The 18,654-nt window shown below is 41.6% G+C and overlaps 1 protein-coding gene across 1 annotated transcript; it reads left to right on the top strand.

Moving 5' to 3' along the window:
- The first annotated feature begins 2,003 nt into the window (after positions 1-2,003).
- Positions 2,004-18,018, top strand: LOC136442044 (angiopoietin-1 receptor-like). The gene is made up of 12 exons (XM_066438644.1): positions 2,004-2,309; positions 8,283-8,398; positions 8,796-9,003; positions 9,538-9,789; positions 11,534-11,665; positions 12,010-12,171; positions 12,561-12,698; positions 13,343-13,474; positions 14,426-14,545; positions 14,953-15,090; positions 16,021-16,131; positions 16,963-18,018. Exons 1-12 carry the CDS (start codon positions 2,183-2,185, stop codon positions 17,217-17,219), a joined length of 1,893 nt encoding a protein of 630 aa, XP_066294741.1. The 5' UTR covers positions 2,004-2,182; the 3' UTR covers positions 17,220-18,018.
- The last annotated feature ends 636 nt before the right edge of the window (positions 18,019-18,654 follow it).

The following is an 18,654-nucleotide window of genomic DNA, read 5'->3' as shown; positions in this document are numbered from 1 at the left end:
TTAAAAAGAAATGTTTGTTGATTTATGGTTTTCCCCCTTTTGTTTAATGATCATTCAGCAAGTGAGGTACACCGCCAAGTCGGCCACCAAGTGTTCGTTCAAGTTCAATGTACTATCAATCCGTGGTATCGATTGCAGAAAGTTGTAGGAGGACGGTACACATCTCTTCATTACGCAATGCAACATGTAACATTCGTAACATGCACATTGTAAAACAAATTTGTCATTGCCGACAAAAAGCTATGACATACAATGAAACACTTAATGAGAAAGGCAGTGAACTTGAGAAATACAAATTCAAGTTTGCGAGACGTCAAATTGTGATGCCTTCTTTTATCTTGGAAAGCCAGATTTCTTTTCCTTCTTATGTAAATGTATAGTCTGTGCTGCTTTATTGAGTAGCCATTTTGTAACGAAAAAAGGAGATCCTAGACTGACAATTTAGCGAATAAGCACCGGCACATTTCATGGTGGGCTTAACTTGTCCTACTATGAGTTCAACAACCCAGTAAAGCTACACTTCAAACCTGCCCATTTTTGCGATTTTCGTACTTGACCTGTAAAAAGGTCCTAACGCCGTGCCATGACCACTGTTACACAGGGATAGCTTTAGCCACTTTTTGCCAGACAGACCATATATTTAAAAGTAGCTTGCTAGTTGTGAAGTGTCCATATATATATATCAGTCTGGCACTATTTACTCTTATATAATATCCAATGAATTTTGTAGAAGCTTGCTTCTGACCTAGAGGTCTCTCGATCACGGTATACATCTTTGTAATGTCTTGCTCTCATGTATGAAGCCTCACATTTGACTTTGACCTGGTAGCTCATTCTCGTACAATTGTAAAGACAAAGGGTCCCACGACGGTTCCTTGAGGAACACCTAATGCCTCCATATGAAACATCCACCATGGTATGCATTGTATACATCTATGTAACGTCTTTCTCTATTATGAAGACAAGGAGCCTCACATTTGACTTTGAGGTGTCCTGGTAGCTCGTTCTCGTACAATGGTAAAGACTGAGGGTCCCAGGATAATACCTTGAGGAACACCTAATGCCCCCTATCAATAAATGCATGGTGCAGACGCGTATCTTGATAATGAAGTCATGTAGTTTTCACGACATACAGTTGACTTGTCCTTCTTTTTTTCCTTCAATGACGCATATCAAGGCATTCATCTGGTCTTCAAGTAACCTCCTGTATCCAAGGAACGTCTGTTGAAAGGGATGTTAATATATCCTTCATAATGTTCGCAGGGCTGTGCAAGTAAAGACCAGTTTTTAAAAACAATAATTGCAATTTCTGTATCAACTAGCTTTCTCAACAAAGTTTGTTAAGTTTTTTTTGCATCACTAGAAGTTAAGCGGGTCTATCTGTAGATTTTTAAATGTCTAAGGTTTATCAAATCCCTTGAAAACAACGCTCAACACGTATGTGTTTTTTTCGGAGAGTTTCTGCACGCCCGTTTAACCTTCTCCAGGAGCCTTAAAAATTTTGGCACCGAATCCGGACTGGTTCGTGAGCTAAGCAGCAAGAGGAAGGTTAACTGGCACCAATGTGCGTGATACGCCGAAAGTTAGTTATGCTTGTCATCTTAATGACCAATACAAGCAGCAAACCGTACCATCCGTTTTGTTTGAATATCCCAAGGGTGAATTGTTTGTTTCCGTAAACAGGAAGGGCAGTTCTTTCTATACCTGTAGATAGACTGTATCTGGAATGTCTAAGTGATGTATATGATTTCCTAAAGACCTTGCGTCTTTAATTCTAATCTCCAATTTGGGCTATTTTTTTGTCTTCTTTTGTAGCCTTTTTGCAGCCTACAACAAGAAATCAGCCACTGTTGAAAAGGGCCGTAGAGCCACAGAAAAGGCCACAAAGACCAACAAAATAGCCCTACATCTACTTGAAGATTTTTTCCTCCAAGTTGACCAGTCATAACTGGTGAGTTGCAGCTCTTACACCTGGCCTGCGAGGTTAGTCATGAAGTGATCGTTTCCACTACCAACTGTACCCACACAAGCGCGGCGCACCCCGCGCCATTGTCGGCCTCCAACTGAAGAGTAGACTTGAAACGTTTGGATAGATGCTCACGCTCCATCGTGTGCCCACCGCGCGGAACGCCTCTCTCTCTCAGCTCAAAAGACTGACGACAGCCTCCGCCAGCAGAATATAATGGCCGCCACAACCGTGTTTTCACAGTTTTACAGCAGATTTAGACCGCGTTACACCGCGAGGATGACACACAGGTGGAGATTACTTGCTCTGATCATCTTCGGACTGTCCACACGTCACACTTCAGGTGAGGAAAGCGGAACTCGCTTTTAGTTTTGTTTGTTTTTGTGCGACTTGTTCTTCTGACGCATTGGACCGTGTTATCATACCGAACATGGCCACTTCCGGCAGGACAGTCGTTTTTCAAAGTTATTTGATTGTTTAACGCCAACATTTGGCAGAACAAGACTGAGAGAACAACGTTAACAATAATGACCAAAGACATGTACGATGGACTAGAGCGACATAGAATGTTTACGTTAAGATTGCGTTCAACAGAGTACGTTTTCTAACAGCACGTAGTTGAAAGGTATTTTCATCATGCGTGCCGACAATCAAGCACCTCCATCCGGTGACTACATTCCTATGATCCACCCCCGTTTTCAAGCTTTTACTGTCTTTCCACAACCCAAATATCATAGCCACAGTATAAAACGATCTCTCACATCTATAGAATGTTCCGTATTTGTCATATAGCACTACTGTTTCGACAATGGGGAGAATATGAAAAGATTTGGTACAAACAATACAGGGCAAGTGTGTCTCCATGCGCCATTTTGTTGGGTGGTTTGAAGTGGTGAGCGGTAAATATCATCAATTTGAAAGTAATGGCATAAATGCACGATATGATGATGATCAAAAACATCCAGAAAAAAATCACCAATGCCTCCCACTAAAATCGTCCTGTTCGTTTGGTCCTTGATGATTAGTTAGGCTTTTCAAACATTATACCTACACACAGGTATAGTTCTTTAGTTCACCATAATAGGTCGCTTAGCGTCATTTTGCCACGCGCTTGCAAATGATGAAGAAAATACAATTCAGTTCGCTCCGACGATAGAACATGGGCATTTATTTACATCTAGACAAAAACACACACCAATGCCATTCGTTATATTTGCCTAATGCTCCTTGTTGAGACTGGTCTAATTCTCTTTATCCTACATAGTGGGGCATCGACAACAAATAAAACGGTAATGAATACCCTTTCAACCCATTCCCATACGGCCCACTGCGCGTTCTGGTAACGCACTTGTTATATTTTTAGCTACTGACAAAAATGGGGCAATACTTATGGCACATTGTGAAAAGAATATTTCCCTACTTCTAACAGCGTTAAGCCCCTGTCACACTTGTGCGTATATACAAGTCCGCATGAGTTGCGTATTTACATGTTTTGGTTTAGGTTAAGTTTGCAGCCGAAGAAGTAATTTCTTTTGTTTGATAACCAGACTGTACAACGATGGGTCCAAGTAGAAAACAACTTCCTCCCCGCAAAATTTACTTAAACCAAAAAATGTTGCTGCGGAACTCATGCGCACTTGAACATACGCACAAGTGTAACAGGGCCCTAAAGTCGTTCAATTCACATCCAGCATATTGAAATAGGATTTACTACGGTTCAGAAGTAGAGCAACGTGCCCTGTAACTTTTTGCGAGATTTTTTCGCAAATAAACCTCGAACTAGAATCACCCACACGTTTTGGGCAATATAGAAGACTTCTTAATGCATGGACAATACAAGTTGAGCATGATCATAAAACGTACGATGAACATTAGTGACAGCACCGCACGAAAAGTGGGATTTACCAAATGAATAATAACAAAATCTGGCATTGTCTGCGTTAGGCGATGCACGGTGCCAGAATATAATTTTTGTATGTATCATTCATATCTATTAATTTTTTGAGTGAACTCTGCATATCCATATCCATGTGTTATTCAAACTGCTATGTTATCATGTCCAAGGTAGTTCTGGCACGGGAATGGTAGCCTAAACAATAGCGATAAATATCAGGTACGTCTAACAATGGTTGATTATGATGATAATAACCTTTATTGTACATTCATGCCCTATCACGGGCTACGTACAGGCATATAGATACAAAATATATGGAAATATTCATATAATGACACACAGGTTTTCTGATATTAATCTAAAACAATGGTTCTAAAACTACTCAATTTCTATTACAAGACTTACCTGGCATTAACCACAATTGGCAAATCTCACTTTTCGTGCGGTGTATAGATAACACACTATACCTTGATGGGAAAAATCGTCATGCTTTCTTAGCTAACCATTTCTATTGCATAGGCATATTCTACGCGATGCTAGTTTTGTATCGTCTGTAAAGTAGCAGTGAAACAACATTTTATTTCTATCTATTTAGTTATTAGTTATTTGGGCGGTGATAACCAGAGCTTCCATACTAGCCAGTGGCTGCTTGAAAGAGCTGTCACTGCTGGCAAAGACAATACAGAACATGGAATTTGACCATGAATTTCACATCGCAGAACCCAACAAATCATAGAAAAACGTGGAGTTTCATGTTCCTCTGAAGTCAAGCCCAACATGTTTTGATATAGTCAACACGATTATTTGAGTAATCTTTTTTGCAATGATGTCAATCGCTGTCCATTGTCATATTTACGTCCCTTAAGTTTCTACCATGTACTTACAATAAGCCTTCAGGCAAGTTGACTTTCAGTTAATGACATAAAACAATAGTTTACACCCATATCTATGGTATCTAAATTAGTGTGAGAGTTCAGTATCAGTTGTCAGTGCTCAATGTTCAGAGCATTTTTTGGCGATCCCCAGAGATTTCATTCTAAGGCAGTGCGAGTGCCGGCACCTTTTATTCCCTCCCTCCTATCAACTACTTTCTGATTTAATTATACAAGGCAATATAGTATATATTAAGTATATTTTGAAATGAATGCTTAAGGTCTCATGCCTGAATTACTCCGCGTGTAGATGCCAAAAGAGTGCGGGCAAAAAATAATTTGGCCCTAAAGTCAGGTGTTTAAGTCGATGATAATTTGCCTTTGATCGATCCCACCTGATATAAGAAGCATTTGAGATGAAAGCTTGTTCATCTCTGACAGGATAAGGCAGGAAAGTTTCGGCATCCAAGCGATTGTCAGACGCACACGTTATTTTGACCTGAGCACTGCGGTCGGGCTCTCTCTGCACCAGAAAGCCTCTTGCGGCTGGCAGGTAACGGCAGTTTTAAATGCTATTACAGATCGCTCCCTATTTTATATTTTGGTGACAATTTTTTCATTGTCTAAAGATCGTGTGTGCTTGCAATAGAAATTAAAACATCTCCGGAAACTCTGTGTTTTTATTGGAATTACGGCCATGAAAGGTTGGTGTTTTAATGTTATTTCCTATGGGATGGCCTAACTAGCGTGTGAGACCTTATACTGGGTATAGTTTGAAATGGATGCTTATTATACTGACTTTATCCCTGCACTTAAGTGAAACGATTTCCCCCAACATCGATGATAATCTCAGCCACCTGTCGAGACAATAGCTGAGAGTTTTTTTTTAACTTCATTGCAATACAATATATCTTGGTCACGATCGGTAGCACTAGAAGCTCTTGTCTTATCTTAGATTATTCTATAATCATGAATCTGATGGCATGTTATACTGATGATTCGACGTCGTAGATTGCTTTCATCCAAAACAATTCAGCATGTCAGCGGCATCGCACACTTGAGACAAGTTGTGAGGACAAAGCTGCCGACATGACCTCTCTAATACAAAATCATGTCACTTCGGATGATTTCAATAGCCTGATGCTATGAAATAATACATTGCAGCCTGTGCTTTTAACAGAACCATGTGCTTTACTAAAACATAACAACTGTTAGGTACTTTCAAGCGTAAACATGGTACAATAAGTTTAGTTTATTGCAAGTTCTTTCCCATAGGCTAATTGCAAGTACATGTAACATGAAAGGACGGACAGACAATTGATAACAACATAGCATGCGACTATTCTAGTCTAAATACTAACACTAAATTCTATCTTATTTGGGTTTGACTTCTTTTTCCCAGACAGTGGAAGACGAATGATCCCACATTTTCTGCAATGTGTGGGTTTTGTGATGTTAAGAGGAGAGTAGTTTTCTTTTTGTCTGTAAACATGTACAATGACAAAATCGACAAAATTACAATGACTAATTTCACAATCAAATGACCCATACGCATTCGACTTAACATGTTGCTGTAAAACTTCAAAGAGGATAACTTCTCTATGATTATGTATCACATGAAAGTTGTAGAACTATGAAATTGTGCAGCCAAAAGCTCTCAATATAACGCATTTATCAAGTCTCTAAAATATTCCTTTTTTTTAGTTTTCGGATACAGAAATGGTAAAATATCCTGCTTTATAAAAGGTCAACAAGATAGATCTAATGAACAACCCTCATGATGCTCTTAAATGATGTTTTTATTGATAATTTGGACTTCTTTTCCACTGAACTTTTTGAAAAAGCCATGTCCAAAATCTTTGGTACTAAGAGTTAACCAAACGCAGAAGCAACTAGGGTGTCTTAGCAGCGAAATGATATTCTCTAGACTGGTATTTCGTCATAAATGTTAACATTGTCACAACCGTTGTGCTTTAAACTTTACTGCGACAGCTTTTATATGGGTTTTCATACATTAACAGTGTAGATTGGTTGTACACTCTCGCCCTGCAAAAAAAAACGATCTATAGGTGTACGCATGCGCCCTACAAATTTGGCAGCCGCCATGTCGATGCTGTAGTACCCGGATGTTTACCCCCATGAAGGAATGGAGTGTATGGGTGAATTGGTCGCGTGGGGAGAAAACAACGATGTTTTTTTGCTTAATATCGATTTTTATCGTGTGTTTGACTCTTTTGTGGTGATTTTACATGGTAGTTGAACACCCAAAAAGGGTCACTAGTTGGCCACCTGCCTAGATTTGATTGCGCACAAAAAGTCACATTTGAGTGTGTTGACCCGAGCAGTACTCTTGGACTCTTCCAGAACATAATCCGAACCACGTGACCTAGACTACTGAACAACGACATAATCCCTATAATCCTTGTTGTAGGTATAAGAGATCTTGTCGGGGCCTTGTTGTTGGTAGCGTCTGCATTCTTTGGCGCGTGGGTGAATTATGAGTCTGTCACTGCCGACGCCAACTTGATCTATTGGTCCAAAAAACAACTCGTTTTTCAGCGCTAAAGTGTCGATGGGTGTAACATAATCTAAGACATAAAGTTCCGACCCCGGGCTAAGATTGCCACTTCATAAGTCAGAAAGTCGGCGTTCTCTTTGATGAGAGAGTATCAATTACCACTTGACCAATCATCGAGCAGCCGCCCTCGCGTGCTAGATCCTGTTCCCTCTACAATACACCTGGAATTCATGATCCAATCTTCTGGAGTCAACGAACACTCGAAGACCCGTTCTCGAGAGGCAATACGAGTAGGAAAATCCCCGTGAAGTTGCGAATCTTGACAATTGAAGTAAGTGGACTGATATTTGGAACAGGGACCAAAAAATGACAGATCTTTCGTTCAAAGTCCTCCTCTACCGCCAGCTGAATTTTTCGCACGTGGCCTTGGCGTTCCAAGTAATACTTACAGCATTTCCGAAAGCAATAGAAGTCCGGATGTCGAGGCAAAATTATGAAGAATGAAGTAGACGGAGTGTCCCACTTGTGTGCTAATTCCTGTATGAAGTCCTCGGAGAATGGCTATGTATAAGGACATGTTGATTTGATTAAACGGATGACATCCTCTGGGAACCCCAAAACTTATGCGAGCGTGTAATAAATGAATAAAAAATTGGCAAGAGTTGCCTTTATCATGAAATCTACGTGGCTAGGAAGGTTGAACAAATGACTTAACACACAGAGTATGGCATACCGGATAATAGATTCTTAATTTTTTTATTCCTGGTAAAGACGTTATCAAACACCTTAGCCCAAACCGTACACACCGTAATTTTATTTATTCATATTTACACCATAATTACTTCAGAATTGTTTTTACAGGTGAAAAATACACTCGGTAAGACGGTTTCGAAATTCGGTGACTTTCTGTCGATCAGCGAATTTGGTCAAAGGTCATTGACATTATAAAAGTTACTGTAACATGTTTATTGTAAGATTCTACAAAAATATATGAATCATGTCGATATCTTTTGTTCTGTGTACTTTCTCCAGACGCTCGACCGGAAGTGACGTTGGTGAACGAGTATCCTTGCATCGACTATTTGACAGGACCGACCTATTTGAAATGCGTAACGGATCACCCCGCGCAGAGAATTTCATTTGGAAGGGTAGGCAGGTTTTTTGTATTGGTCATGTGTAGAAATTCAAATTGTACATTGAAGGTATTAACATCGATAATGTACGTTTGGGATAGAATTATAATATTTCTAATAGTTTCTTCGGGACGGGGACCTGGAATTGATTATATTTGCCCCCCTAGCGGCTTGTTATGATACTGCAGCAGAACTACCGATTTTGATATCTGGAACTGCAGGGGCCATTTTTTGTTGCAGACTTTGAAAGAGAATAACTCAAGAAGGGGTTGACGGATCATCATGATTTTTGGTATGTGAATAGCTCGAGTGATGATTTACAAAATCAGATACTTATTATGCAAATCAGTATTTAATTTACATAATTAATGAGGAATGTTTATACGTCCGCTGCATTGTATCACCTCTTTAGGAGACGAACATTGGGCTGGAGTACGAACGGTTTAATGACGACCTGTGGGCAACGCGCGAGTTCATCTTCCCTCAACTTGACTGGCCCGGGGCCATGTTCACTCTGGTGAGGATCGCCCAGGACTTCAGGATCGGCTCCTTCTTCACCGAAATACAGCTGGACGACGGATCAACCTTTCGAATTCTAACCGTCAAGATGTCTAAATTTGGTAACGTTTGATGATTTTCTTTGCAAGAAGGGAAATTACTAATGTATGTCCGAAATACACTTTATCTCGAACCGCCCCTTTATTGAGCAGGAAAGAAAAGAGCTATTATAATAGAATATTTTTCAATTCAAGAAAACCACCAAAACTCACCAAAATGTAAAAACGTTTACTGAAGAAGAACTGCAACCCTGGCCTGTTAACATCTCAAACCCCACTTATGATCACTTATTGCAGAAAAGTGGGTCACTTCGTCTTCCACTACTTCCAAAAAAGAAGTCAAACCCCAAAAGCTTACATTGTATACCGCAGCAGGTTTAGAAAAGTCAATTGTTTCACTTTCAACTTTCATTGTTAAATTGCACTTTCTGTATTCCTTTTTTTACATACAGTTTCATATGCATTGATTCATATACACTGTCTCGTGTTGCAATAAGTCATTGGGCAAGACCTTGCAAATAAACTTTCGTTATTATAATCATACGTTTTACGTTACCATGGTGATGAATATGATTACGATTTGACAACCCTTTTCAGCCCCCATCAAGCCAGTCACGATGTGCCAAAGGGCGAACGTGGGAGAGAACGTCACGATCCAGATGCTGTCCCAGGAGCCTGTGGAGAGAGGAGTCTATTGGCGGAGAAACGAGGAGTTGATGCTGGGGAAACGCACCTTGAACCTGACCTTGAACAAGGTCACCAACGACTCCTGCGGGGTATACGAATGTTACCGGACTAACAGTGAGAGGAACGCTGCCGTACAGGGTATCACCAGACTGATCGTCAGAGGTGAGTGTTAACGTTACACATTCAAGTTACCATCCGCAATTAATACTATGTAGGCAAAAAAAGTGACGGAAACGTTGATGGACCTTCATATTTTTTGTAGGTGTGTAAATGTTGTGGGAACGGAGGTCAAGTTCAAAAATGGTTTCCCTGGCATTTTCCGTCGGTACTGCAGCGGGCTTTGTGTGGATGTGTTTTTGTATGTCGCCAGCATAACCTCGAGAAGCTGTTGATGGTTCTGTATGAAATTTAGTGGATGGGTAGGGTTTACAGAAAGGAAGGTCAAATTCGATAATGGGCCTTCTAGTGGATACCTAAGGTACTGCAGCGGAGCTTCAAAATTTGGGGGAATATTTATGTGCGTGAAGTGCTATGGTCATGATTTTTGTGTGGTAGATAGTTCATGCCACAGGAAGTAAGTTGTGTAAGTTTGGGCCTCCTAGCGGCCTGTTAGGCATACTTTTAAAACCACCACCACAACAACTTGCACTAGCGTATCATCAAAAGACTGTGACCTAAGAAACCTTTATCACCCCAAGCAAGATTGTATCATAACGCCTCACATGACATGGCAATCGGAGTAAAATTTGGGGTCAGCTCAACGGTAGATGTCATTTCTGCGTCGTTAGATTGACACAACGAATGTAGGACCACAAAACATAACATGGTGCCAGCGGTGGGATACGGATTCATGCCTATAATCTATATGGACCACAAGACATATTTTAAACAGTGAGATGTTTCTTGCCCTGCTTCCGGAAATAATAATAATTTTACGGTTCTCAGTGGCAAATGTGCTAGATGTTGGCACATCGGCAGTGTGTTTTTGGCACAGGGTTTGACAGATTAGCCAAATAGGCTCGGTGGGCGTCACTCCACCGTCCGGGAAGGTGGTGTTAAGTGCCTTTCCCAAGGGCACAACGTCGGGGCATGGTGAGTATCGAACTCGGGACCTATTGATTCCGAGTTCAACGCTCTAACCGTTACGCCACGCCGACGTCACTCGGAAATGCTTCAGGAAAATTCTAGGAATCACATACAAAGACCGAATCTCAAATACTAAAGTACAAAATCAGTTATCTGTTCACCTTTCCTCTAAATGACTTCTGACCTCCGAACGCACTTATTATCTCTTTTATCTCATGTATATTATGAATGTATTTATGCATCTTCATCATATGACACAACAATGCTAAACTATATTGTAGGCTGATGTTTATTGATTGATTGTAGAAACTAGTGTTCATGTTGTGTAAATTTTCCATTGCTTATGTATCTGTCTGTCCATACATGTCGACTCTCCAATATCAGGTACGCTGCCTTGAGTCGGTGTAATGTATTGTTGCACTTCACAATAAATAAATGAATAATTTACGAAATAGATTCAATCAAAACATCGGTCCGTACTAAGACCTCGTAACGCATGTGACACGTGGCAATACCACTCCAGTTTTCTTTTCTGACGACTTGCACATACAGCAGTGGCCTTCACCTTTGACATATTACCCACAATACATGTCACTGCGCATGCGTACTCGGAACGGTAAACGACCTTATACTGTGCTATCCAGAAGTGTCGCCGAACAGAAGTGTCGCCAAGTAGAGACATTTTTGGATATCCAAAATGTGCTCCTTCCGGTGCAGCCATGTGCGCTGATTGGTGCAATGGTGCAGTCAATCATGGTGATTGACAGGACCACTAGCAGTAATCATACCAACTCTCTCCATTGTCATATCGTCCCCGAAGCCTGTCCGGACGAAAAATGGGGGACTGACTGTAAGGAGGATTGTCCCAAGTGCTACAACGGCGGCATTTGTGACCCTGAGAACGGAGAATGCATCTGTTCCATTGGCTTCACGGGACCCACCTGCGAAAGACGTAAGACTTTTTTTTTGTGAAGCCTCAGGGGCGGAGCCGTTAGTATAGTACTGTGATTGAATTGCGAAAAATTCTAAATATTCCACGCACCCACGCTTTCCCTTGGTAACTGATTTTGACAACATCTTGTTGTCCTTAGTTTGCGAGATACTTTAGAAGTAGGAAACAGCATGGTACCATAACTTACAATGTCGCCCTCTCATCTATTAGTTTTTCAGAAACGGACTAGTGGTATTATCTAATGATAAACACGCATGTGGCAAGCTATGTACCCTTAAGCTTGATATATACCTCATACCAAAGAACATAAAGCAAAGAAATAATGAAGAAAACTCATATTTCAGCATGTGGGGCCAGAAAGTTCGGACAGTCCTGCCAACACCAGTGCAACCGACCAAACTTCAACGCTGATGGCGACGACGCCTGCAAGTATTACGTCTTCTGCTTACCGGACCCGTATGGGTGCAGCTGTAACACAGGATTCAAGGGCCTCGACTGTACAGAGGGTAGGTCTTTAGGAATTTTGATCACGACGAAAGTATTGCTCGCCATGGCATGCTGGCTTGCTGTAAACAGCGCTTGCAACTTTATATGCAAATGTTAGGTGTGGCAGGTCTTTAGTGAAATACAATCAGCTTCTGCCGCGCCGCTTGCCCGAGAAGCTGGTGTGTTTCGCCAAAGTGAAACATTCGTACATTCTATTATTGCAGTTGCGTAATCATATGCAACTCTACAAATCAGGTTCAACAAACAAAAATGGCAGCTGTCACGGACGATGCCTTTGGGAAACTCCGTCTTATTTTATCTTTAGAATTATGTTGATAGCTCGGTTACTGTTCTTGCAAAAAATGTATCTCTTTTATTAAAAACTTACTCATATCTTTGTGTCCTTTAGCGTGCAAAGATGGCACGTTTGGCGCAGGGTGTACCGAGACGTGTCACTGCCTGGGTGACGTACCCTGCAACCGCTTCACTGGAGCTTGTCCGGATCAATGCGCAGAAGGCTGGACCGAAGGCCCGTACTGTCAACACGGTTAGTTCTATCTGTCGCTGAGTCGGAGAGATGTTTACTATTTGCGTAGCGTTAAATTAGTCTTTTGTTTCCAAGCTCTGGTGTGGCAAAATTTTGAAGCTATGAAAGCTTTTCAACTCACTGGATAAGCCTGACACACTGATGTTCTTGTGTGTGTCTTTGTGTGTCTGGAATGATAGAACTGACTCCTTCTAGATTACAAACGGCTAACAATAGATGCAACTAGGAAAAAAGACCTCGTGAGCAAATTGAATAGAAACAGCAGACGCTGGACTTGTTGCACCGAAAATTGATTTGGAGGCTCTTCAGTACCTCAGACATTGCAATTTCACTTTTTGATATATTTTGACGAAAAAGGGGGTTTGAGATAATAAAAAATAGTCTTGGAAGTGGCTATAGCAGGATAATCCTGTCAACAGTAGAAATATTGCATTGTTGACAGGGTGATCCTGTTAACAGTGCAAAAAAACATGTACCGTTGACAGGATCATCCTCAGGCAAGTCTTTGCAAAGTGCTTGCTTCTGTAAATTGAGCATGATCCTTTTACAATCTTGTACGTGCACATGTTACGTTTCCAATTGAAACCCCACCTCTATGACTCTAACCATGCCACATATACTCTACCCCCCTCCCCAATCTTTAGAGTGCGACCCAGGCAAGTTTGGTGTCAACTGTGAGAACATATGCCACTGTGAGGATGACGTACCCTGTAACCGGTTCAACGGCAGCTGTCCAGGCGCATGCGCACCAGGGTGGACCGGACCAGCCTGTCAAGGTGGGAATGTTGACTATCGTTGTACCGCAAAACGTGTGGATGTCGTAAAATTATTCCGACGTTAGGTCACATAATCAGTGCATTTACAAACACGTTGAAAGTATTAAGTAAAGGATGTTAGAATTATACTAACCGCTAGTTTGAAGCTATGAGAAGCTTTCAGATAGCCTTTCCCCACTTTTCTTCAGCTAATAAGGAGTGGTCACGTGACCTAGGTGTCAAAGGTCACCTAGGCAGAAAGTAGAACCAGAGACGTATACCACGTGGTAAATAATAGGTCATTGTGGACTCAGGAGGTACCACAGCTACTTACACGGGTAGTTTTTGACCTTGGTACTACCCAGTACCCTTGCTCTCATATGATAATACTAGTCATCATTCAAAGACCTTTCATGATATTTGTAACCATGTATTTCTCATCTTCCCAGCAGGTCCAATATGCTCGGTTCAATACGTCCCATAGCGGCCCTGCCCTTTCCAGCCTGTGAACTCGCTTCTGCCGACGTTATTGACAGTTGCTCATGAATAATTAATGAGCTAACCTTATTTGGCACAAACAGCCGTTATTTTTGCTCTGAACCCAAAGTAGCGATGTAAGACGTAACCTGATTGATTGATAGCATCCCAGCGTCCTTTGCGCTTTTGCTATAGATGAGCTTCAGCCAATCCTCTGATTGGCTGAAAGCTGTTTTGGTGGTGACGTCGCCAGAATCAAGTTCACAGGCTGGAAAGGGCAGGGCCGCTATGAGAGGTAATGAACCGAGCATATCGGGCCTGCTGGGAGGATGGTATTTCTGGAAGGAAGAACTTATTATTGATTAGCACAACACTAAAGCATTTGCTTTGTATTGAGAATATATCAAACGTCGATGAACAACATAAGTTGAACTTGATGAAAGAAGGCCATTATATCCGTCTTGTCTCAACCAATTTCATGTATTCATTCCCCAGTACGGGACTATTGCGTGTCGAAACCGTGTCAAAATGGCGGCACTTGTGTGAACCGTGATGACGGTTACAGTTGTAACTGTACAACCCGGCACGTGGGAAAGCATTGTGAGACGCTACGAGGTAAAAACAGTTTTTGAAAGACCTTTTTGTTTGATAGAAAAAGGGGCCTGCAAGCAGTTTATAATAACGCTACACACTTGTGATTCGCTCTTTGATAGAACACACATAAACTGCTGTGCAGACACACACCCCAACACACACACACACATACACGCACACAGATAGATAGACGGACAGAGAAACCCAAACAAAACTTCACTCCATTCGATTGGGATGAAGTAAAAGAGAGTTGTGTAACAATGAACGGATCACTGTGTTCACACCTTTATCTGTTGAGTTGTAATTGGGTGTGTGCCCATGTCCATATTCTTTCTTTTATCACGTTGATTGTACGAGTTTTTAGAGCCATACCATAGCATTCATGTACATGTAGATGTCTAAAACATAAACTATGTGGTGATCAACAGATTCCTGTAACCCCAACCCCTGCCGAAATGGAGGAACCTGTGAGGTTTTACAACAGGCGGGGTCGTCGGCGGTGGAGAACGATGACGAGCACAAATGCCACTGCATCGTAGGGTACTACGGCTTGTACTGCGAACGAGGTAAGTAAAGACCTAAGCAGGAAAGTTAATCTGAGTTATTAATACATTATGAAGAGCTGAAAAAATGTACTCACCTGAATTTTCGACTGATTCGCTCCGTTTTCGTAAGCTTTCTGCCCCAATCGCTCTGGGCATGTGAGTTTTATTTTTTGTGACGTCATCAATGGGTCAAAGGTTGCTGAAAGTCGATGCCGCCCCCCGTCCCGGTCGAGAGAAAGTTGGTGTGCCCTGATGAAGATTGCCTCCTTTAACCCTCTCACAAACTAGTCATATTCGGTATCCAGAATATCAACACCCTTCAACGTGACCCGGTGACTCAACATGAACCGGGACGGGGGGCGTTATCTACTTCCAGCAACCTTTGACCCAGTGCTGACGTCACACGTGAATAAAATTCACGTACATATTTTTAGTTGGAGAACAGTTCGACTCTTCATACAGTAAAACCCGTGTGAAAACGTTGCTCCCGACCTCTTCCCGACCACAGTCGGCACTGGGTTTGGGAGTCTCCTAGTTACCAACTGATTTGAACCAGGAGCTCATCAACTGTGAGGCTGCTAGCTACAGGGACATGCCTAGTTGGTGCTGGTATACACTAAGAAATACCTGTACAACTCTAATTACCTTAGTCAAGAAGGTTATATTTTAATGCGCGTCTGTGTGTCTGTTAGTGAACAAAATAAGTCGAGAACGCCTTGATGGATTGTTGTCGTATTTGGTGTGTTGGTGGGTATGAATATGAGGGAAATCTCAAGATGATTAGATTTTGGGCGAACTACTTTGTATAATTAACGAGAAAAGTATAAAAATGTGTTATATTGTATGCTCAGTATGTATACTAGCTGGGATGTTTTGGCGGTGTTGTTTGGAGGGGTCAAGGATAAGTTCTAGTTCTACATGCCTTTGAAAAGTTGTTTCCCCCCGCCCTAGTGGACCACTGTGAGCCGGACAACCCGTGTCTACATGGCGGGACTTGCACCACAGACTGGCGGTCGTACGTCTGTCACTGTCCGACGGGATTCGCTGGGGTCAACTGCGCAGGTGCGTGACGTCATGCGATTTCAAATCCATTCCCGCTTAGTCCAACTTCTTATTACCTTACCTACCTATTCTCTTCGTTCCGAGTATGTTCATAGATGTATTGATATCGTTTCGTTTTTCTGTCAACAGAGTACAGTATAACGTTTTAGTTACAGGTTTACGTAGCAAAACCTTTGTTGCCATGTGTGGTGGCCGCCATCTTGATTTTGGGAGGGTTGTCTTTGGGGTCGCTAGCGTTCTCTCTATTTTTAACAAATCGACACACAAGTGTCACACATTCAACTCAAATAAAAAGAAAAATTCAATACAATTCATATTTATAAAAAGACCCCGTAATCGCTAAACTATTACAAAGCAAACCTGAAGTATATATAGCACAAATACTTAAATCTAGTTGTGTGTGCGTCTGCAGTGTTGATATGTGAATAAGAAATTGAAGAATTAAATTGAAGATTGTGCCATATTATTATTAGGGCGATACATTTTAATCTTACCCATCGCATTTTTATCTTCATTTCAATCGACGTTCCGTTAACCGTGTGTCACATTCCTCAGGGCATTTATTGTTACTTGACAACATTTATGTACTAGTATACAATACACTCCTTTACGTTTGGGACCGCATTGTAAACACAACATTCACTATCTCTCTTTACTTTTGGGATCGCATCTGTAAGCAGGGACACCTATAGCTGCAGTGCAAAAATTGCCCCTATTAAATAAATGAAGGTGACAGACGGTCACCGAAACGTTGGTTTGTGACAAGCTTAGCTATGTACAATGGGTCTTTTTTTGCTTTTTGTTTCAACTTGTTTTGATTTTCCTCGAAAGATGAGGATCCCGATGCAGAGGAAGAGCACTTCATGTCAACTCTGGCGCCCCTCCTAGCGGGCGCTGCTGTGACAGCAGTGGTGGTGGGCGGAGGGACGACGGGAGTTTGTTACTTCCTGAAGAAGAAAAACGTCATCACTCCGAAGGCTATTACAACAACTACTACTACTCCCGCCCCCAGACCACTGAGACAAAGTCTGAGGTTAAAGATGAACGCGAATATGAACAGAATAGAATATGACTACGAGTACACATGAAGATCGCCAGGCGGCGCTCATGTTGCGTTTTTGGATTGTATTATTTATTGTACAGGTTTCAGACGAACTGATTACTATCATAGTAGTGTTCTTTCGTACTATTTGTTACCCTCTCTGTAAAAAATGATTTGTAGGATATTGTAATTTACTGTCTATGTGTATTCTGTGGATGAGCACAATGGGGACAAAAGAGCGCGTTCATACAACCCTATTTGTAAATATGGCGAGGGTTGTTCAAAGCAAATACATTATAAGGTCGTTCTTTATTCCGAGTACGCATGAGCAAGGTCAAAGTTGAAGTCCCCTAACGTGTTAACAGTTTATGTCTGGACCATTGTCTCAATTTTCATAACAAAGGCAAGACGTGTTTTGCTGATGTCCCAGGGGCTTTCACCTTTGACATATTACCCACAATACATGTTGCTGCGCATGCATGCTCGGAATCTTGAACGTCCAGGGCGAAGGAAGACGGTGTCTCTTTGGAGTGTGTTATAATTAGCTTTATGACCGTCCAGGTACAGGGGATACAATATTGTCTTATTTACTGTGACGTTGGTAGATGATTATACAACACTTACAAAAATAACAGACGAGTCTTTGCAAACCACAACGTAAAGACCATTTTCAGCAACGCTCTACCGTTTTGTATATTACCATACATGTACTGTACATTTTGCTTATAGAATAGAGAACATCATCAGATCAGTACTTGAAGAAATCGGCATGTTTTGTTGACTTAGCAACTTTTGAGCAGGAATTGTATACAGCTGTAAATAAACTTGGACAGAATGAAGTTTTACACTTGAGTTTATTGTGTTTCTAGGATATCCAATGTGGCCCCAGGCACTTTGTCATTGACCTCGTTCATTCTAAGTCGCGCAAGTCACCAAAATCGAAATCGCCGAAGCCGCATTGGTTTGGCCTGGTATGAACAACGCTCCAAGTCGCATTTAAAAACGCCCGATGCGCATTGCAGCGAAACTACATCCTGGAGGTGGTTTACATCCGACTTGCCCGCATCCCGACTTAGTATGAACGCTCATCCCAACTTGATGCGCATCACGATGCAAATTGACCCGGTCATGGGTCAAGGGGTCATATGCAAATTCAGTATTTCCGCTGTTTCCTGATGTCCGCATTATGTCCTTATGCGGTATGTGTCTTCATGTGAATGTCTGAATAAACATTTAGTGTCGATTAATAACCAACCATAAAGATTATGACGCCTCCAAATAGACCAGAAATACATATATGTATATATCATCATCATCATCTATCGGCCTGACGCTCAAAAATTAGACCGTCAGCTTACCCCACCCATTGCAGTGTTGCAGCCTTTGTGTAATACGTGTAATACATAAGTAGATCTGTTTGGGTGAAACTGCGGATCCTGGGACCAAGACCAAGGGGCGGGGACTGCCTGTGCAAACAAACC

The sequence above is a fragment of the Branchiostoma lanceolatum genome, chromosome 9 (genome assembly GCF_035083965.1).
Source record: "Branchiostoma lanceolatum isolate klBraLanc5 chromosome 9, klBraLanc5.hap2, whole genome shotgun sequence".
NCBI lineage: Eukaryota > Metazoa > Chordata > Leptocardii > Amphioxiformes > Branchiostomatidae > Branchiostoma > Branchiostoma lanceolatum.
This window is presented reverse-complemented; position numbering and strand designations above follow the sequence as displayed.